The sequence below is a fragment of the Adiantum capillus-veneris genome, chromosome 19, assembly GCF_014529385.1.
Source record: "Adiantum capillus-veneris isolate H3 chromosome 19, ASM1452938v2, whole genome shotgun sequence".
NCBI classification, from domain to species: domain Eukaryota; kingdom Viridiplantae; phylum Streptophyta; class Polypodiopsida; order Polypodiales; family Pteridaceae; genus Adiantum; species Adiantum capillus-veneris.
In genome coordinates this window covers 64,207,222-64,229,944 of record NC_140949.1, presented here as the reverse complement: position 1 = coordinate 64,229,944, position 22,723 = coordinate 64,207,222, and the positions used below count along the sequence as shown (strand labels likewise).

General features: G+C 40.3%; 1 protein-coding gene across 1 annotated transcript; it reads right to left on the bottom strand.

Moving 5' to 3' along the window:
• Positions 1 to 20,279: 20,279 nt before the first annotated feature.
• LOC147434158 (uncharacterized) lies at positions 20,280 to 21,456 on the bottom strand. Its single transcript, XM_086490734.1, has 2 exons — positions 20,616 to 21,456; positions 20,280 to 20,444 (listed from the first exon to the last, which is right to left on the bottom strand). Exons 1-2 carry the CDS (start codon positions 21,437 to 21,439, stop codon positions 20,438 to 20,440), a joined length of 831 nt encoding a protein of 276 aa, XP_086346860.1. The 5' UTR covers positions 21,440 to 21,456; the 3' UTR covers positions 20,280 to 20,437.
• Between the last annotated feature and the right edge of the window lie 1,267 nt (positions 21,457 to 22,723).

The window sequence follows — 22,723 nt, the reverse complement described above, 5'->3', positions numbered from 1 at the left end:
ATTGCCATAGTAAGTTAACCCACCCTATCGAATCACTTAAACACTATGGCTATCCCTACCATTTCACTGTACATAGGCGTGTGTGAGTTAGGGGACTTCCCCCATATTTTCTTAAAAACCTGCAATTAGCTAGTCACTAGGCTAGTTGAGCCAAAAAAAATAAAAAAATAAAAAATAAAATAAAAATTATAAGTATATTATGGACCATTTGTGTGTAAATATTTCATTGTATATAGGGCCTAAATAAAAGGATTTTTCATAATTATTTTGGTATTTATTTAAATATTTCTACCTATGGTGTGTTTATTATGCTATGTACATTGACTCACCATTACCATATTTTTTCTTACCATTTTGCATACTCTTTATTCCATATAAAAATAATTTCATGCAAGCTTCTCTTATTTTTGGTGTAACTCCATCCCAACAAAAATCCAAAAAAACTAGTTTTATTTATGTGTATATTTTTTCACTATTGTGATTTTTCCTTCCTACATCTATTCTCTTTTCCTCTCATAAATTAGAACACCAAAAATATTCATCTTTTTATGGTAGACTTATAATGAGAGAGATTTATTTTGACCCCTTTATATTTTTTCCACCTATATTATTTATATTTGACATGTACATATTTTTTTAGACCCCTCAATGTTTGATTTTCTTAGTTGTACTATTCACTTATATCATGATCTCAACAATATCTTCAATTATAGACCTTCCAAATAAGGTCAAGGGTATGTGGCATGCATGCATGCACCATGGGGAGCTCACTCTTGGAGGTATTCAAAAGAATCATCCAAAGAAGGACATCACAAGGACCTTCTGCAGTGGAAAAAATAGTCGGTTTTGCTGAATTTTTAAAGATCACATGCTCCCCGAATTTGTAAAGGTGATAAAAAAAAAAGTTGTGGCTCGTAAGCTGAACTGTCACCTCAAATTTTTTCATATATTTTTGAGCTACGAGCTGTGAGCTATGATTTTATTGGTGGATCCCAGTTTGCCCATGCTATGCAGCCACACTCCCTCTTCCACTTTATCATTTTCCTCTTTCACACACACTCCTCCCTCTCCTTTCCACTCCCAATCCTACAACTCCCATGTCTTAATTCACCCTTTTCACCATTGCCACTTCTCTCACACCTCCATAGCCTTCATCCTCCATTTCTACACCCTAGGTGTCCCCCTTTCTCTCTACATATATGTCCATATTAACATACTCTCTTCAGCTTTGTAAAGAACTTCAAAAAATCAGCAAAAATCCAAGGTTAACCTCTCCAAATGAAGGCTTTATCATGAATTTTCCAAGGTTTGAAGATAACGTAGCTTCATCGACACGCGTTACTTCACCATGCTGACCGCTTCTTCTACCGGTGCTGTAAAGAGGTGAATGTCAACTTCTCCAAAGCTTCAACCTCTCTTTACAAGCTCATCCCTTCTCTAACTTTTCTCATCATATATCTCACCATTTGGTGAATGATTTTGTAAATAGTTTTTAGTGATAATTACTAACTACTAACCACTAACCTTATTATAAAATGCACCCTCTACTAGAGTAGGCACTCCCAAATTATTCACTCAATCCTCTCTCCTTTCATCCTCAATAATTCTCTTCCCTTGAGCCCACATCCATGTGACTCAAAGGACAAGAGAGACCCACCCTCATTAAAAGAAAAACAAAATATGCATAATCTTTTATTCCTTCAAATAAACTTGATTAGGCCTAATCCAAATCGGGGCTTCTAAAACCTGTAAATAGAGCCCTTCTCTCCCTTGTAAATCATCACATGATCACACTACACCACACCATTCTCAACACATAACACACCACTCTTCAAGCCTAGTTATGTAGAGTGTGTATATTGTGAGTGCTCTATTCCATCACTACACATAGGTGCATGGAGAAGCTTGAAGTTAGTTATGCCATCTAGAGGAGTGGAGTGATACTATACTCTGCAATCACACTTATAGCCTACTCTTGTCCATAAATAAGATTCATAGTTTTGGGTGCAATTGTATGCTACAACTACGACTCTTCTCTCCAAATTGACTTGATAAGTTGGCTCATCAGGTGGTTGAAGGTATATTGTCCTTGAAGTTTGTTGTGCCATTTCATGCTTGGTGGTTTGCGGGCTTGTTGAATTGTTTGCCTAAAAGGTAAATTGTAAGAGGGTGCTCGGTGAGAGGGCTCCCGTGACCCTAAGACAATTTGTGTATTGGCAACAAGGTCAAGTTTTGTGTTGTCTCTCTATTTCTCATCAAGCTTTGTGTGCATCTAGTCTTTAAGGCTAAGAATGAGTTTCTCAAGTTGATTTGTGCTCTTTACCTCTCTCTGGCGTGGTGAATGTTTGTGTTTGGTGTGTGTGGCTATCTTGAATTCCCCTCTCTTTGTGCGTTTGAGTACAAGGAGATATCACGTGCGTCCTAGTTCGCAGCTACAACTAGGTGGTGCCCCTTTTCTTGTTTGGTTTTTGGCTGTGGGTTGTTGTTGTCTTTGATTGTGCTTGCCCCATCCCCAATTGAGCAGCACGGGAGCCTCGAAAGGTGTTTAGAGGCCGCTCTTCTTGTTGCCCCCCCCGGACCGCCGCAATAGGAATATGGTGGCCAACCCTGTTTACAAATTTAGAGACATATGTAAAATGGTGTGATGAATGCCAACGCACTAAAGCACCTCTACAAAGAGATGAAATGTCCTTACACTCAATAATAGGAGTTTGAGCCTTTGCCAAGTTGGACATAGATTTTGTAGACCCTGGCATACCTCCTGCATACCGCATACATGCTCAATACATTATAATAGCAACAGATTATTTAACCAAATAGGCAGAACCAAAGGCAACACAAAAAAATGATGCAAAAACTATGGCATAGTTCCTATTTGAAAACATCTTTACCAGATATGGCCTACCCATTGAGATTGTGAGAAATCGAGGAACCCACTTTGTGAACACCTTCATTGAAACTTTACTCGATGAATTCATGGTGGTTCATCATAAATCAGTCCCCTACCACCCTCACAATAATGAGCAAGCAAAGAGTACCAATAAAATCTTATACACAATGCTAGCCAAAATAGTGAGTGACTTTTAACTGACTGGGACCTAAACCTACACTCAGCATTATGGGCTTATAGGGTAGCATTTAAAACTTCCATTGGAACCTCTCCATTTAACCTTGTGTTTGGAATAAATGCTATTCTACCCATGGAATTCTTGGTTCCCACACTTCAAGTTGCAACACAACTAGGTTTGACGGGACACGAACTCTCTAAAAGACTAGACATCTTGGAACAGCTAGACGAAACTAGATTAAAGACGGTAGTAGGGATATATGCCCAAGACTGACAAATGAAGGCTTTCTGTGAACAACATATAATAATCAAGGAGTTTTAGAAAGGGGATTATTTACTGGTGTATACCCTAAATCAACACTCCAAAAAACTCAAAAAACGAGGGATGGGGCATTTTGTGATCCACGACATATCGCAAAGTGGCGCCATCAAACTTGCAACATTGAAAAGTGAGGAGATGCCTAATTGGATAATTGGATGCAGGTTACAGAAGTATTTTCTTCCATTGACACAAGAAGAGCTAGAAAAATTCATGTGGTAGAAAAGAAGAATCAAGCCCATGCTATTCAAACATAGGCAAAGGAGGAATCCAGACTCAAAATATTAAAGCGAAAGGAACAAGCCAACCATAGGGAAAATTGGTAGCATTGAAAAGGCCCCAATTCTCCTCCAATAGCATCAATTTAGACAGAATCACATGGCTTGGTGGTATGGATGTCCAAATTAGCCTTCAACTTCCTGATGGTTCCACCAAATGAGCACTAGTAGACACCGAAGCACGAGCCAATGTCATCAAATACTTGATGTTCTTGAAAATGGCCACGAAATCTCTAACACCAAACCAAATCGAGCTCAAGGCATCCAATCAAGGGACAATGTTGAGCATGGGTCAAGCCAATTTATCAATCAGTAACGATGGTCAAAGCTTCCCTCACCAATTTAATGTAATGGAAGATACACATCTTAATGAAGCAGTGCTTCTTGGAGTACCTTGGATGTGCACATACAAGGAAACACCAAATTGGAAAGATGACACATTACAACTCAACTTCAATGACACATCCTTCACTACTCCATTGGCGAAAAAAAATCACTCTTAGGAACTTCAGCCTCTTTTGGGGAAAACCTAAACCTATACCTTCACGTTCAACAAAGGTAGTCAAAAAGGTTAGGGTCAAAAAGACCGTGATGTAGTAAAATCCTAAACAATTATGGATTTTGTAAAGCAATTTTACCCACTTTCAAACATAGCTAATTGGATATACTTCTTCAAACACAAAGCCTGCTCAATCCAAAGAACACAAGGCTTCCTTATAATGCCCAATCAGTCACTTCTCCTTGGATATCAAAGCCAATCCAACAAAAAAAAAATCTACCAACACGAACAACATAGCAATGGAGACCAAACAACATCGGCAACATCATCAGTCACAGTCTCCACAATACCAATCAAAGAAACTCAAATGGATTCCAAAATAAACCAAACCAACTAAACAAGATATCTTGTCAAGGCTACCAGCCTCTACCATCAAAGAACACGCACATCTTATCCAAATTCTTTTATTCTGGCCTAGTAGCTTCAAAGCAACCTTGCCAACAAAAGCCCATGAACAGATAGTTCACGACCCATATCTTGCACAACATGTCATTACCCCATGCATCTCTTCACTTTGCATGATAGGGTCACATTACACGGCCTTGCATAGACACATAGTTCACGTCCATGCACCACGTCATATCTTCATCAGGGACAATTCATAATGGGAAGCGAGGAGTAACACGAACTAGCAGCAAGATGATCATAACTTTGTATATAATGTTTTCTTGTTAATTGTTTGCCTTTTCATGAGCTCTTTTAGGAAAAATACTGAACCATATTGCAAAATTCTTGAGAAGTAAGATGCTACACTGAGATGATGTATGTATAAGGGAGTATACTAATTTTGGCAGATTTTTTGCCAGATAATAAAAATTATTGGTAATTTTCTTTTAATTTCAAGCTAAAAAGTCAAAAAATAATAATAAGTTGAGCTAGGACATCCGAAATTGAGTTTCAAAAGCAAACACCAAATCTACAAAGCAAGGGCTTCATACATAGAAAATGTGAAAAGGTTTGGCACCTGTCAATTTTTGGACCAAGGTATGAGGGATCAAAACTGCAAATTAAAAGCCATTTGGCGACCGATGATGCACCGTTTGAACCACAGGTGGTTTGACAAAACAAATATGAGCAATCAAGGTCAGTATGCATAAAGCCTTTGGGTAGGTCGAGAACATATAGTCAGAATGGGGCATATCAAGCTCATTTGCATTTTAGAGAGGGAGAGAGAGAACGGGGAAACCTAGAGTTCTATGCCGCATTTCCGCCTACTGTGACCACCACAGTAGTTCTTACTACACCAGATTTGTCAAGTATAATCATTAACCCTCCAAGAATAATTGTGCATGTCTTACTCTGCACCAAAAACATCAAATGAATAGAACATATCAAATCAAAAACGGGAAATCTACAAACTTTCAAGGCCCATTTGGGGTAGCTACACATGTCAAAACCAGAAAAATTTTCACCAGTAGACTCCTGACACTTGGCAAAATCAGCCCAGCTAATTGCATTGGAAAAAGTATGAGGAACATGGATCGCGATCCATGTTCCCAAAACCTTAATCTCAGAGAAAATTGGGCAATACACTCCCTATAAACCCAGAAACACATTGTGCTACCTGGATTTGCAAACCATGCTCCAACATGGATCGTGATCCATAAACCCTAATGACAGATTCAACAAAAAGCTCAACCTATGGGTAGAGGTAGCAAGGAGGAGTATGCCATGCAAATTGGGCACAAAATGGGTCACTAAATCACCCAGAACCAAGAGTTAATTCTAGTAGTTTCAGTGAGTCTGCAAATGGTCATTTTAGGTCTAAATTGTGATAATATGATCATAAATTTTAAATTCTATGTCAAATAGATTAGAATATGTGTCAAAAAAAAACCCACCAAGTCTGGTAGCATTTGACCTTAGAACATGGATCGCAACCCATGTTCCTCTCAGTAAAATTCTAATAGAGTTCAAATTTACAAACCAGTGGTTCTATATAGGAGAAATACAAGGCAATTGATGTTAGGACAGTGCATAAATGTTGATTTTGAAGTTCAAAGCAAATGTGTGGGAAACCAAAGTGCCAAAGAGAAACATTCAAATTTCAAAGTTTGTGAAATCTAGCTAAAAGTGCTTGCAAAGTCCTTGAATTTTCTCAGTTGGATCTCCAACCTTAAATGAAATCAAAGAGTATTGAAAATTGACAGGCAAATGGACAAGAAGGTGATCCTCACATACAAATAACCAGAAGTCAAGGAAACATCACAGACTAACCAAGGGAATTGATCAAAAAGGGGTCCATGCACGGCATTCTTTGAAATGAATCTGTCAACGACATCCCATTGCAAAACCTTAAACTTTTTTTTATGCATTATATCCTTTGCAAGACCACTTGTTATCAATGGCTTTAACTGCTTTCCTACATTGGCCTTCGGGTCTATGTTTTCTTTGTCTGGATAGATGGAATCTCTACAAAGAAATCATAACTAACATAAACAAAAAATTATATTAGTTTAAATTAATTAGACAGTTTACAATGCTCACCTCAATGCTTGGATTCTATTCTTAAGGATACCACAGCCTACCTTCAACGTTTCAAGATTTCGTAGTTTCTTCTTTCGCACACGAGTGCCTAACATTGTCTCTTTGTTTTGTAATGACTATACCTTTGTTCGCAAACCCTGTGATTCTTGTGTGCGTTGCATTACAGTCTTTTGGTCCTCATGATGCAAGTTTAAAAGTTTCAGAATCTCATTTGCTTGGTGCTTCACAATGTCTTTATAAGTTTCCGATTTGTTGTTTAGAGCTTTACAGTAGCCAAGAAATCCATTCTCTCCATTACCTGCAAAGGTCAATAAGTTAGTGAGATTTGAAAATGCAGGGAAAGCATTGGTCATGGGATTCAATGGATAGAGTGATCCTTTTGTCAAAATATCTAAGTGTTTTGATCCCTCTACTTTGAGTCTCTCTGTCATGATCGGTGTTGATGTTAGTTCTGCCAATGTGTAGATGATAGAAGGGTCTTTTAAGGAGAACATTTGTGGGGGTGGAAGAAGAAGTCATGTATGCAACAAGTCAAGAAAGGGAAGATTTATTTAAGGTCAGTGCACAAACAGTGAGAGAGTAAGGAGAGAGCAGGTTTGGAAGGATACGTCCTATTTCCTTTAGTCGTACATTCCATGTACAGGAAACTCCCTCCAATTCTAGGACGTTCATTAAATGCAACTAAAAATGATTTATTCTTCAATCATCACGGCCTTTATGACACTGTGGCAAGAATCTACTTGTAAGTGCACTTTTCAAATGGCTATTCCAAGTTTACAATTGCTTTTACCACACCTATTTTCTGGACAAAGAAAGTCAAAATTCTATTTTTCTTAGAAGGCCCTCCAAATGACCTTCGAAATTTCCTAATTTTTCTGGAAAGTAACTCTTGCAAGGTGCATAATGCATCAAACTTGACAACTTCTATATTTCCTTGGGTCATAAGTCTCCAAGTACTAGCAAAAGTCTGTTATGAATCTAGCAAAGCATCAAGAATAGTCTGCACATGGGAACTGTAAGAAATGGCTTTTCCTGCAAAAATAAGTTTCTCATTGATATCCTTGACACCAACAAGGAAAGTGTCCATATCATCTTCCTCATGCATAATCTTCGACTCCAGGTCTTTATGCAGCAATACGATTTTAGCCTCATTTTCGACTTGCATAAAGACCAACTAGAATATCGCATGCCTGTTTTGCCAATTTTGCTAAATGAATGTGAGGAGTAATAGTGCGTTTCATAGACAACGCAATCAATGCATGAGCCTGTGCATCTTTTACATCTCAATGAGCTTTCTCAATTGTAGGGAAAACAGCTCTCCAAAACCTGCAGCATCCTCAAGATCGTCTACATCCTCAGAACCTAGGATGTACATCAATGCCCTTCACAATGTTCCAAACTCCCTTTGACACAAGGAAATGTTGCATCATGTAAGCCCGCATAGGGTAATTGTCCCCATCCAATCTATCCTCAACAACAAACATATTGAAAAAATTTGTGTTGTTTTCAGCCATGGCGAATGCTACACCTAGTGTGAAAATTGCCTGAAAAGAGAAGAAACAAAGTAGAAACAACATGTGCTATATAGCACAAACCATACAAGACTATAAGTGACATGTACGGCGCTGACAAAAATTTATCACAAAATGACAAAATTGTTACCATATATATGTGGTAGTGATGTGTGTGAACACACTAAGACCGTTGGGGCATTTTTTCCCTCTTTAGGAGGTTTTTCCCCAAGCATTGTATATACGCTAATCACTCTAGGGCTATCTATTTTTCCATTGCACACTAAGAACACACTCTCTATTGTGTGCCTTGAGCTTCCTTCGTCTTCTCCAAGCTGTGTGCGTTTCTCTGCAACCCTAATTCCAACAATTGTTATCAGAGAAGGTTACGTCCTCTCTGGCTTATTCGCCAACTGCTCCAGCACATGCCTGCTCACTTTCTCCGATTTCAGTGAGCTTTGGCAAGCGTTCGCAGGTCGACAAAAATTTCGGGAGTGCTCGTAGAGCTTAGTCTGCTTAGATTTCTGATTTGGGCTCATTTCGGCCTCTGTTTTCACAACAACAGGCAGGTCTGCACAGACAATTTTATCTTTTTGTGCAAAATTTCTGTCAGTGCCAATTTTTGCATAACAAGTTCCTTACAGTCTTCTACGGTTTGTGCTATATAGCACGTGTTGTTCCTGCTCCGTTTCTCCTATTTTCGGGCAGTTTTCACATCAGGTGCATCATTTACCATGGCTGACAACAACACAGATGTCTTCAAGATGTTTACTGCTGAGGATAGGTTGGATGGGGACAATTACCCTATGTGGGCTTATATGATGCAACACGTTTTTTTGTCAAAGGGTGTCTGAAATATTGTCCAGGGCGTTGATGTACGTCCTGGTTCTGAGGATGTAGGCGATGTTGAGGATGTTGCAGGTCTTGCTGCAAGGATGCTGCTATTAGAGTTGTTTTGCCTACGGCAGAACAATCTCGTTGGGATGTAAAGGATGCGCAGGCTCATGCATTGATTGCGTTGTCTGTGAAGCACACCATTGTTCCTCACATTTGTTCAGCAAAATCTGCAAAACAAGCTTGGGATATTCTAACAGGTCTTTATGCAAGTTGTAATGAGGCTAAAATTGCTTTGCTGCATAAAACGTTGGGGTTGAAGATTATGCATGAGGAAGATGATATGGACACTTTTCTTGCTAGTGTCAAGGATATCAATGAGCATCTTATTTCTGCAGGTGAAGTCATCTCAGACAGTTCCCTTGTGCAGACTATTATTGATGCCTTACCAGATTCCTACCAGGCTTTTGCTAGTACTTGGAGACTTATGACCCAAGGAAATCCAAAAGTTGTCAAGTTTGATGCATTATGCACGTTGCTATTGCAAGAGTCGCTTTCGAGAAAAATAGGGCTAGACAGTGTGCAGTTGAACAGGCTTTTATTGCTTCTCAAAGAAAGGGTGGTAACAGCAATGCAGCCACTTCTTATGGTTCTGCTACGAGTGGCAAAAATTCTGTTCCCAATGCTTCTGCTGGCAGCACTTCGTCTGGCAATTCTGGTGATAAGGGCAAAAAGAAGATGCGTTGCCATTATCGTAAAGCTAATGATCACTTGATCAAGTCGTGTCCTAAGTTGAAGGCCAAAGAGGCTAAGAAGAAAGAGGGTGGTTCCACTATAAATGCAGCCATTGTTGAGTCTTCTGTGAAAGGAGACTATGTTGCTGATGTTCATGTAGAATGGGCTTTTAGCGTAGAGTGCACTTACAATCCTGTTGTCCATGATGCATGCTTGTCAGTTGCTGTAGATTCATATGTGTGGTATTTCGACAGTGGTGCTACAAAGCACATTACCTCACATCGTGAATTGTTTTACCTCTCTCGAGTCTGTCCCTCATGGGAATTTAGTCACTTGTGCCAACAATGCCTCTTATCCGGTTCAGGGAGTTGGAAAGATTGTGCTTACTGCTACAAATGGTAGTTCCTTGACACTTGTTGATGCACTTTATGTACCTAGGATCAAGAAGAATCTCTTGTCTGTATCCGCACTTGCTCGACTTGGACTTGTAATCAAATTTGTGCTTCAAACAATTTTAAACTTAAAGCGAAGTCCGAAGTTTTTATGTGCTTCAAACAATTTCTGGCTATGGCTGAAAACGTCTTGAAATGTACTATGGGCACCCTCTGTTCCGATCAAGGGGGGGAGTATATGTCTCATGAATTCAATGCATTTCTGGATAGTCGTGGGATAAAACACCAATGTACAGTGCCTTATACACCTCAGCAAAATGGTGTTGCTAAGAGGAAGAACAAGTCACTTATGAAAATGGCACGATGTATGGTCAAAAGTCAAGCTTTGCCGCATTCTTTTTGGCTTGAGGCCATCATGTGTGCCACTTATATACTAAACAGGTGTCCTACAAAAGCTTTGCAGTCTATTACTCCGTATGAAGCATGGCATGATAAAAAGCCTTCTGTTGAGCACATGCGTGTTTTTGGCTATTTGGCATATGATTTGGTGCCACAAACACAATGCAGAAAATTGGATGATAAGGCTGTCAAATGTATTTTTGTTGGTTATAGTGCTGAAAGCAAAGGTTACAAGTTCTATCATCCGCAAACAAAACGTATTCTGGTTTCACGGGATGTAGTGTTTGTGGAAGAATCTGTTCAGCCCTTGCTGTCATGTACTAGAGACAGTAATGTAGGCTCACAGGACATTTATGACACTTTGTTGCCTCTTTTCAGTGGTGGAAATACAAATGTAAGTTCCAATGAGACAAATGTACAGCCTATGGGGGTTTCTGAAAATGTTACAGATCGGCCTAAATTACTGATGCAGATGTACATGATGTACTTGATGAGGAAAGGGCTTAAAATGAGCAGGCTAGAGGTATGCCAAACTGGCTGGTGCACACTTTGCATGACAGTAAATTGGATGCACCTTTGTCTAGTCGTGCTTGTTCAAGCTCTCGCCATGCATCTTATGCATCAGATTGTTATGCTTTGGTGGTGTCTAGCTTACATGATGTTGAGGAGCCTCTGTCTTTTGATGAAGCACAGAATTCAGAAAATTGGATGGTTGCCATGCAATCAGAATATGATGCACTTATAGAAAATGACACATGGACTTTATGTGATTTGCCTCCTGGCAAAAAGGCCATTGGTACGAAGTGGGTTTACAAGTTGAAACGCAAGCCGGATGGCGAGATTGACCGCCATAAGGCTCGACTTGTTGCAAAGGGTTATGCACAGCAAAAAGGCATAGATTATGAAGACTTTTGCTCCCACTTGTAGTATGACTACTGTGAATTTTCTATGTGCACTCGCAGATCATTTTGGTTGGGATGTACATCAATCAGACATTGTTACTGCTTTCTTGAATGGTGACATATTTGAGGAAGTTTATGTAACACAGCCTCGCGGTTTTGTCATAAAAGGAGAAGAGGACAAAGTGTGGAGATGTAAGAAGGCTTTGTATGGGTTGAAGCATCTCCTCGTGCTTGGTATGAGAAAACTGACACTCATTTGGTCAAACGAGGCTTTCGTAATAGTCCAACAGAAAGCACATTGTATGTAAAGCGTGAGGGTGATGTACTTCTCATTGTGGTTCTTTATGTCGATGATTTGTTGATCACTGGACCAAATGAGAAACATATTGCTGAATTTAAGGCTGATTTGAATGCTACTTTCAAGATGAAAGATTTGGGGTTGTTGCATCATTACTTGGGTATACAGTTTAAGCAGTGTGATGGTGGTATTGCCTTGTGTCAGAAAAGTTACATAGAGACATTGCTATGTAAGTTTGGACTTGAGGATTGCAAACCTATTGCCACTCCCATGGAAATAGGTTTTGAAGTTGAGTCTACATGATGCTGGTGATCCTGCTAATGTCACTCTTTACCAAACTGTTGTTGGCTGCCTCATTTATGTATGCAACACGAGGCCAGATATTCAGTTTGCAGTCAGGTCAGCAGATTTATGCATAGCCCATGGTCTAAGCATTGGAAGGCTGTCAAGAGGATTTTCCGCTACCTTAGTGGCACTTTACATCTTGGCTTGTTTTATCCCAAGGGGGGATCATTGCCGCCAGACTTACATGCTTTTTTGGACTCAGATTGGGTTGGTTGTTTTGACACGCGAGTGTCCACAAGTGCTTTTTTGGGCTCAGATTGGGTTGGTTGTTTTGACACACGAGTGTCCACAAGTGGTTTTTGTTTCATGCTTGGCAGTTCATGTATATCATGGTTGAGCAAGAAGCAACCTATTGTGGCCACTTTGAGTTGTGAGGCTGAGTACAGGGCAATCTTCACAGCTACGGTTGAGTGTGTATGGCTCTGACGCCTTATGGTTGATTTGGGTGTTGGACGGGACACTGTCAACACTATCTACACTGACAGTCAGAGCGCATTGGGAGTTGCAAGGAACCCAATTTTTCATGCTCTCACAAAGCACATTGAGGTGCATTACCACTATGTCAGGGAGAGTCTCTCAGTAGGAGAGATCAGCTTGGCTTATGTGCCAACACAGGACAACTTTGTAGATATTTTCACAAAGGCATTGTCTTGTGAGAAGCTTGAAGCTTTCCGCAAAGCTTTGGGATTACTCCCCTTTGTGGACTGATCATGTCCTCAGGGCATGGCACTTCCCTTTACTCATGTGCCAGCTCTCGTTCACCGCATCACTCCAGGGGGGATTTGTTACCATATACATGTGGTAGTGATGTGTGTGAACACACTAGGACCACCGGGGCATTTTTTCCCTCTTTAGGAGGTTTTTTCCTCGAGCATTGTATATACGCCCATCACTCTAGAGCTATCTATCTTTCCATTGCACACTAAGTAACACACTCTCTATTGTGTGCCTTGAGCTTCCTTCTTCTTCTCCAAGCTGTGTGCGTTTCTTTACAACCCTAATTCCAACAAAAATTGCCTGCACGGTATTGCGTGTAGTGGAAACGAGGGCCAAAATGAGACCAAATGAAAATTTTGAGCCAAAATATTTTTTGAGCTAATGAGGCTCGCCAAAGCTCACAAAAATTAGAGAAAGTGAGCAGTCGTGTGTGCTAAGCTGTTGGCGACTAAGCTCGCGAGCTCTCGTGTCAATTTGTTGGAATTAGGGTTGCAAGAAAACACACACATCTTGGAGAGGACGAAGGATTATCAAGACACACAACAAAGAGTGTATTACCTAGTGTGTAATCGAAAGATAGATAGCCCTAGAGTGATGGGACTTATATACAATCCACGGGAGAAAAACCTCCTAGTGAGGGAAAAATTGTGACGATTCTAAGTGTGTTCACACACATCCCTACCACATGTATATGATAACACTTTCAAAGAGTCTCTCTCTCTCTCTCTCTCTCTCTCTCTCTCTCTCTCTCTCTCTCTCTCTATACAAAAAAGTAGAAGTATATAAGCTGCTCTCAATGGAACTTCAACACCTATGTAAAGGTGGTGGCATTATCTCGTAGACATGTTTAAGAATGTGAGTTGAGTAGTTAAACAATTACAACACATTAGGTAGACTTGTAGAAGGATATAAGCTCCTCCTCTCAATGGAACTTCAACACCTAGGTGAAGGTGGTGGAATTATCTCAAAGACATGTTTAAGAATGCGAGTTTTGTAGTTAAGAAATAACAACACATTAGGTGGACTAGTTCTTCGTTTGTTGAACTCTTGGAGACACCAAACCACCTTTTGTCCAAGTGCTCTATTCGCTACATAAGAAAGATGGAAACCAATAACCAAGACATACAGATCATCTCTCAAGGTTTTCCCCAGTACCCCTCTTCTTCTACCTGCAATCCATGATTGCACATGTTTGGTAGGATTGGGGGATAATCTTGTCTCCCTTTACCTTCCCAATCCAATAATATTAGAATAAGATAATCTTCAAGCCTCAATTCTAGAGCATGGGGTGAGTCGATGATTTTCAAATATCCGCGTACACCCTCCCCATCCTCACACCCCTCTCCTGATATTATTCTGAGATTGGTTGTGATGTGGTCACATGAGCAACAATTATCAATAATGTGTTATTGACGTAGCTAACAAAATTTTAGCATAGTTACAAAAAGACTTACATAACTATAACTAAGACAAACTAATTGCATGTACATCATTATTTGAAAATCTAACTCTTAATTGAGTATTGTGTGTACTTTGCCATAGACTACATCATTTAGACCAAAATAGAGAATCTACTTTAAGAGCGACTTAGACCTCTCCAAGACCTGCTCAATATTGTCAAAATAAATACCCAAAGGACTTCCATGTCCTAGAAGTCTATCACGCCAGCCGTAGCATCAAGACCATGTAGCATCGTGTGTATGGAGAAGTCAAGGGTGGAGTCTACACAAGGTTTGAGGATTTGAGATAGCCAATATAGGAGGGTGTAGCCCAACACATCAAAGGCATGGCCAGTTTTTGGTAAACGACCAAGCGTATATAAGAGGGACTCCTACGGTTGGGTGGAAAGTATTATTGTAGTTTTCCTATGTAGAGAGCTACCCTTAGATTATTGATTTTGTTAAGAAAAAAGAAAGTGTAAGTGTAAATAGTCGAAGATTCCAAGTCAATAATAGTGAAAGTATTGAGCAAACGATTCATATTTTTTGGAGGTCTCACTTGGCCGGCGGTCTCAATATCTCTGGAGATAGGTAGATGACTACTACTTAAGAGGGTACATCATTTTGTCCAACCAAGTAGAATAGGATTATTGGTCCATGTATGTTAGGCACTATATTACCAAAGGTAATTTGTTGTCTAAGAACCTACGATGTTAGGGGTTGGCATCAAGATGTGAGGAGTTTACATTAGTAGTAAATTCTCAAGGTAATAGTAAGGAGTTTTCAATGAAAGAACTTAACGAGGATAAAAGAGTTCTAAGTTCAACTAAATTCAAGAGATATTTATGGTTATGTCTCCTTATGAGTCCAAGGATGTTTACGAAGATGTAAACTTACTTCAAATGGAGATAGAATCATGTCATCTATAGCATTAGGACTACACCCCTATATGCAAAGTTCACAATTGGAGTCCACAGAGGTTTGAGGAGGCCGGATGACCACATGGGTGTGTAGGCCGACCCATCCTATGTGTGGGCATACTATGACAAATTTCCAGCCAAGAGTGAATGGCCAAGGCTATATAAGAGGAGGAATCTCAATCCTCAAGCGAGTACTTCCGAGTGAAAAAGAAAGCGAGTGAGCACATACAATGAGAAGGACTAAATCAAGACCTTAATAGATACTTTGTAGAGGATAGTGTAGCAAAGTGAAGAGAAAAGTAAATATGTTGCCTCTCAAATAGTCTCAAACAAAAGAACCATACTCTTACTTTGATGTGTGCACATGCACCTTGATACATAGTCACAAACATATATTCAAAATGTGCTAAAAAGCATTAACACTAAATGGAAGAACCTCATTATAAAACTAACTCCGAAAACTTATACTTACTCCTATAATTACTTTAGGCCACATCTCAAATCGACAATAGCCAACAACAAAATACCCTACAATGTAGAGCTCTTACAACCTGAGAAACTTAAATTATTGCTACACATTTGGTTGTGCTCCACCCAAGGTTTGAAAGAGCTCCATCTTGGTGAAGGGTTCTTGGAACTTGTCCTCATGGGCTTGAGAATTCAAAACTAAAATTTGGAGAAACGCATAGTAGATATGCTTGCATGGCACATAAGGTAACCTCTTGGAATCTCTCTTTTGAAAGTCTTTGCAGATACATCATTGAAAATTAGACAACTTCATAGAGTATGTAAGTCCCTTTGCCCTTGATCCCTCTATGCCAAACTAGAAAACATTCGTCTCATTGTACACAATAATAACCTCTTTAATTAACTCAATCGTAATGTAGCTGCCCAAATCAACTCTAATCTTTTAAAAAAAATCTTGCCCCTTAACAATCTTTTGAGGTGTGCATGTTGCTTATATTGCAAAACCAAACATAACCCTTCATGACCCCCAGGGTTTGACCTAAATGTTATGTATTTTTTGTGACCCCAAAAACATGGTGCTACAACCCCATGCTTAATATCATGTGAGCCAACATGAATGAATCATCCACATCTATCTGTTCAATTTTGTAGAGTCCAAAAACATGTCATCTTATGTCCTCGTTGAATTCTTCTAATTGTCCATAGCATCTTTTCAACCTTTACCTTCAGCCAATATTCTATTTAATCCTATGTGCAAATGCATACTCTCTCCCACCAATGGGTTCAATGATCGTAACAAACTCACACCTACGGCTATCCTCCTCCAATACCACACTTGCATCCACAAATATTAGCCTCTTCTTCTTCACATTTTTCTCCCCTATATATAACCTCTTCATCTCTCGACTTTGCACATCCATTTATGCCATCGAGGAATGAGTGAGATCAATCAAATTTCTAGGAGTGGAGGTAGAAGATGATTGATTTAATAATTTTTGGGCAAGGTCTTGCATACCGGGTACATTGCTTCATTCACACACTTTAGTGCTAAAAACAAACCTAGGTTTAGTGCAGTCCCTCCTATAGATTTTGAGATTTACCTCTAAATTTTAAATTTGAGGGAGAGAAAATCTACAAAATTTTGAAGAAATATAGTGTAAGGATCAGGTCGCACCGAAGGTGAGTGGGGGAAGGCCACCTTCTAATTGCAAAAAAGGAGAAAATCATGTCAACAATTTTGAATGGAAATTTTACACCTACTAGAACTATGAAGGTAGGGAATAGGTTATATTTTTGGGAGGGCTTTCCTCTCCTGGCTTGCAGGATTCACTCTTCAAATCAAAAGTTGGCACATGACCCTCATTCAACCCTTATGAATCTCCTTTAGAAAAGGAGGGAGGAGGTGTGACCTGGGATCTTAAGACCTCGTCCCACCCGGGGGATCTGGCAACTATAGTGGCTATAAGTGCTGTTAATGAGCTTTCACACACCAAAAAGCTCAATGCTTCTAGAGCATACATTGTCTGTAGCATGCATTGTAGGCCCTAGAAGAATTCCACATTTAGGAAATTCTTGAAGCGCATCAAATGTGCAAACATCGAGCCAGAGTAGGGGACGGGTTATGGTAGATCACGTAACCTAATTTAGATCTTGCGTTGTTGCTGAGCCGAGTTTCCCACAGGCAATTGTAAGTTGAAGGTGTTGAAAGGGTTTATTAAATTCTAACTTATGGTGCCTTAGCTTATGGCGTGATGAGGCTCTTATTTTTTCCCCACTCCCCCCACTAAAATGGGCCCAACTTAGTTCTAATATAATGTAAAAACCTTCAAATTTAGTCAATTTTCCTTCGGTATTCCTCATACGTAGGTTTGTCAATTCTTTGTAAAGAAAGAATTACCAAAATACCCCTTTAATCTGTGGAAATTCCCAAAGTACCCCTCGATTTTTGAGAATTCCTAGATTACACCCAATATTTTGTCATAAATTCCCAAAATACCCAAGTTGTGAGATTAAATTTCTCCAAAGATATATTTTTTAAACTTTTCATATGAAGACTAATTTTCTATTAATACAAGATGCTTTAAGTAGAATTTAAGTCGATTATGTAGGTTTGGGAGATAAATTGCTTCATTATTTTTAAACATAATTGCCATTTTTTGCGAGGTAATTTGTGAACTTACATGCTAAGCACTCAAAAATACAATTGTCAAGAAGAATTAAGATTAGAGATTCTTGAAGGGGGGGACTTGCGTGATGTCCTTAGCACATCTCAACAGGGGTGCGTGACTCCATCGCTTGTCCCTGGAGGGAGGGGGACAGGGGATTTCTTATCAAGGTGCAGACGTAGAGTCATGGTAATATTATTTTTATTGCTGAGGATTGCAGTTTTTGTCAGCTTGATGCGATAGTTGGACTGGTTATGATGGTAGCGATGAAACTCTAGCGCTATCTATGTCATGATCAAATAAGTTGCTATCATTTTTAAATGGTAGGATAGGGAGGATAAGAAAGCACTCCTTGGAAGGAGAGAATGGTATTTCAAGGCATCTCATGAAGAAATGAATAAAAGTAGAACCTCCCAAAACAATGGCATCTTCCTCTTCGCGAGCAAGAATAGGTTTGGCTTCATCAGCAATTAGATGCGGACTATGGGGTTCCACAAGTACAACAAGAAATTCTTCAATAAAAGCATCTGCATCATTTTGGTTGGCATCTGAGTGGGCATCATATTATACTTAAAATAGTGCTTAATTTACAGAGAGAAACACCTTGAGGACATCATGGGTAGTATCGATTCCAATTGGAGGGACAAGTGGTTAACCATAAGTTTGCCATCCTCAAGATTTTCTAGATAAGCACTACAACATTTGGAAGCGGCAAGACCGCCGTGGTTTCAATTAAAGAAGCAATGTCCATGGCTATCACAACCTACTCCATGGTAACGAGATAGCAGGGCTGCTACCCAACAAATGATACCATGTGGAAGTGAAAGGACGGGTGGCCTCTCACTAAACAAACACATAGAAGAAGCATTAGGTTGTCTACATCTCCTCCCTAAACGAAATAAAATAAAGACACATGATGGGCACACTTAATAATTATTCCGGTTCATAGGTAGAATTGGAATCATTTGATGGTAGTTATACTAAAACTTTTAAAATTTTACTGGTTTTCTTCCAGACAAGCTCCAAGCTAGATATTGTTTTCCTCATGTTTGTGCAAGGGGCTAGAGATAGCTCCTAGCCCCCCTTTTTTTGTCAACATTTCTCTTGGTTGATACTTGATGAGTTGCAGATACCTTTTCCATATGTTTCATTGACATGTTATGCACTTGCTATGACATAATCTCATTCTATTTTGCTTCATTATAACAATAACTCCTTGCATAGTTATTGCTAGGAGGCAATTTTCTTTCATCCAGCTTGTGGAGACTCTAACAGATTTTATATCTTTGCACAATTCTTGATGCATGGCTATTTGTGGGGACTGCATTGCTATAATGGTTGACTTTACAATAGGTGTGCACCATTTGGCTTGGATCCCCATTAATGAGAAAATGACTCCAACACTTTTTGATAGATCTTTGTGCATTCACGGTCGCATAGGGTCGACCATTTTATGGGTTAATAACCTTATCTTTTTTAGTTTTCTCTTTAATACATACCACTTGACTTCCACTATTGTGCCTCATTGGGACCTTTGCATAGATGATCATCTTCAAGATATCATCCATCTTGAATGCGCAACCTTAGCAAGCTTTTGATGGCTCTTATTCATACCCTCTCTACAAAGCTTGAATCAATTACATGTTCAAGACATGGAATAAAATGTAAGCAAAACATTCATAGCATATATAGCACGACATGGATAGAAGCCATTTAGATATTCACTCGGGTTTTAGTTTGCTCGAGAAATCTCGTTCGGGCTATGGTAAGATTCGTATAAGAGGGACCCTTATGTTTGTGTAGTAAGTCTTATTGCATTTCTCCAAGGGAGAGAGCTTTACATCGGAATGGATTTTCTCTATGCAATTCTTTATAATGTCCCTTTAGAAATAAGTTTTGATGACACACCACCGTGTCAACATTGAAGGTAAGTTCCTCGGGAGAAAGAGGTGCTCTTGAAACCATCTAATGAACCCTCTAAGGTCATTCCATATATAGTAGGCGTGCTTTATCCAAGAAGCCTCTTTAGATATAGATGTATATATGGCACGCTAACATGTCGATGTCCAAAGTCAGCTCCTTTAGTAAATTGAGGTGCTCTTAAAATCCTCCTAATGTGACCCCATTTGAGGTCATGCCTTTTTCTTCCTCATTCAATCCCCTCTCTCTCTCTCTCTCTCTCTCTCTCTCTCTCTCTCTCACACACATTGACTGTTTAGAAAAAATCTCACCTAAGGCAGATTTGCAATTTATATATTTTACGTCTGTTTAGAAAAAATCTCACCTAAGGCAGATTTGCAATTTATATATTTTACGTCTAGTTTTTCATGAAGCAAATGATGAGAGAGAGAGAGAGAGAGAGAGAGAGAGAGAGAGAGAGACCGACCCAGGGCGGCCGATATATTGTTATTGTTATGGTGCTAGAGAAACGATTGAGAAGGTGATAAACCTAGAAAAAAGCTCACTATTACACTGCAAAACCTTACAACAAGATTAATCGAAGGAGGCCTTTTATTAAGGCTACTGATTTGATTGGAAAAAGCAGGTCAATCAGGTGTCCGGCCAGCGCATCTGATTGCAAGCTCCAAGCCTCCTGCAACAGCTACACCCTGTGCAGCGCACAGAATATGAAGGTCAGAGGGTGTGAGAAGTCAGAAACAAAGGGAAGAGAGATTTGAACTCAAGACGTGAGTCGAGCTCTGATTGAAGCCTACCACGCGGGTGATAAAACATTCATATTGACTATTGCTTCAAAATAGAGCAAAAGAAGGAGAAATTACGATTTGCAGTTGCCAATGGGGCCAACGATGAGGCGAGCGAGGTTAATGTTAATGAGGGGACCGCAGGTAGAGGAGGTGAGGTTCGGGATATACAGCTGAATGCAGACGCAAAGGACGTTGCCGGACATTCCCAAGGTGGCGATGTTGAGAGCAGAGAGGACAGGGCAGCAGGCGGAGACGAAGATAGGGGCGACGAAGGGGATGGTGTTCTGGGCGGCCAAGCAGGCGGGGAGAAGGTTGAGGAGCGGGGCGCACTGGACGGCGGGGGGAGTGGCGGGCATGCCAGGCGGAAGGGGAGGAGCGGACGGTAGAGGCGGAGGCAAGCCAGGCTGAGGGGGGGGAGAGGAAGGCGGAGGTGGTGGAGAATTAGGGGGAGGAGAGGACGGAGGAGGTGGAGGGGGAGAGGAAAGGGGAGGCGGAGGAGAGCCAGGGGGAGGAGATGAAGGAGGGGGTGGAGGTGAGCTAGGTGGAGGGGGGGGAGAGCTAGGGGGAGGAGGTGGAGGTGAGCTAGGCGGAGAGGGAGGAGAGGAAGGTGGAGGCGGAGGAGAGCCAGGCGGAGGGGGTGGAGAGGAAGGATGAGGCCAACTAGGAGAGCCAGGTGGGGGCATGCTAGGCGGAGGGGGAGAAGAGGACGGTGGAGGCTGAGGAGAGCCAGGGTTATGGGGAGGAGAGACATCCGGTGGCTTCGGCAGACCGTCGTCCTTGTCCTTCGCCTGCACGTCGCGCAGTGCGACCATCATCACAGCCATTAGCAAAACATATACGGGGGCAGCACCAGCCATCTCTCTCTCTCTCTCTCTCTTCTTCATTTCCTCTGGGCGCATTCCGTTTATATAGTGCGCTAGTGCCATCCTGCCGCTGCGTCTTTGCGGTTATATTTTTTAGCTTTGTCGTCTCCTGCTGAGTCCTGCACACAAGAGCTACCGTTTTTACACGTCCTGAATTCATTACTCCCTCTGAGACACTTGCCGGCTACTATTTCTAAAGGCTAGAAACTACTGTTATGAGAAAACCTTTATCCATCCAAAGCATACACAAATCCCTCTAAGCCAATTCTTAAACGAAAACTTTACAAACTAAACTATAATTTTGGCTATATATTACACTATTTGCATACAAAATTTATTAGAAATTTTCTTTTTCGATGTGCTCTCACGTGGGTGCAGTCTTCAATTTATAGCTGGCTCAAGGCTAAGTTAAGAGACACTTTTCCCAAACATTGCACTGACTTAGCCTGGAACAATGGATTTTTACTTATTTTATTCATTTCTGCTACTTTTCTTATTGACAAGCCTAAATTATTCCCTATTGGTGGATGAGGTCTCTAATAGCTAGGGTGTGGAGGTCCCCCTAGTCATTACAAGAATTTGTGCACTAAGGAGACAAGTGAGAAAATCACAACACCTTCCATAAACAGATGCAGCTATAAGGAAGGGGGGGGGGGGGGGGGGGAAGGTCATCATTTGGGGGTAAAGAAAACTAGACGGAGAGTACAAATTTGTATCATCATCTATGTTGGCTTTGCATCTGAATCTTAAATTGCCAACAGATTCTTTAGGTGAGCTCCCAACAAATTAAATGTGTATTGTTGAAATAAATCTTCATATAAACATCCATTCAGTCCTTGAATGCCCAATCTAAACCTTCTTATACGCATCCATTGAGACCCAGAATGCCAAATCTAGCCTTCACTTAGCCATTCTAAATGGAATTTTTGTTGGAGAGACAAACTTTAAAGTTAACGTCTTCAAGCCCAAGCCAATTTGAATGGATCCGCTATAATAAATCAATTGCCTCTTTTTTTGTGAAATGTGAAAGGTCTCCTTTTGAAATGCATAGCTGTAAGTCTATGATGATTGTTCGAGAATGGCACATTAAAAGATATAATGCATCAGTCTAAGGTCTCTACAGATTCCAAAGCAAGGCACATGAAGTTGGTCGATTAGGGGAGCAATTAAGCATCACAACCTAGCAATAATCCACCAACAACATGTGTAGCACACTACTAATGCATGCAAACAGTTTCTTGGAAATAAGCTAAATGAGGGAAATTGTCACCACATTGGGGTCATGTCGATTGCCATTGATCTGTTGTTTTGTCAGTCCAT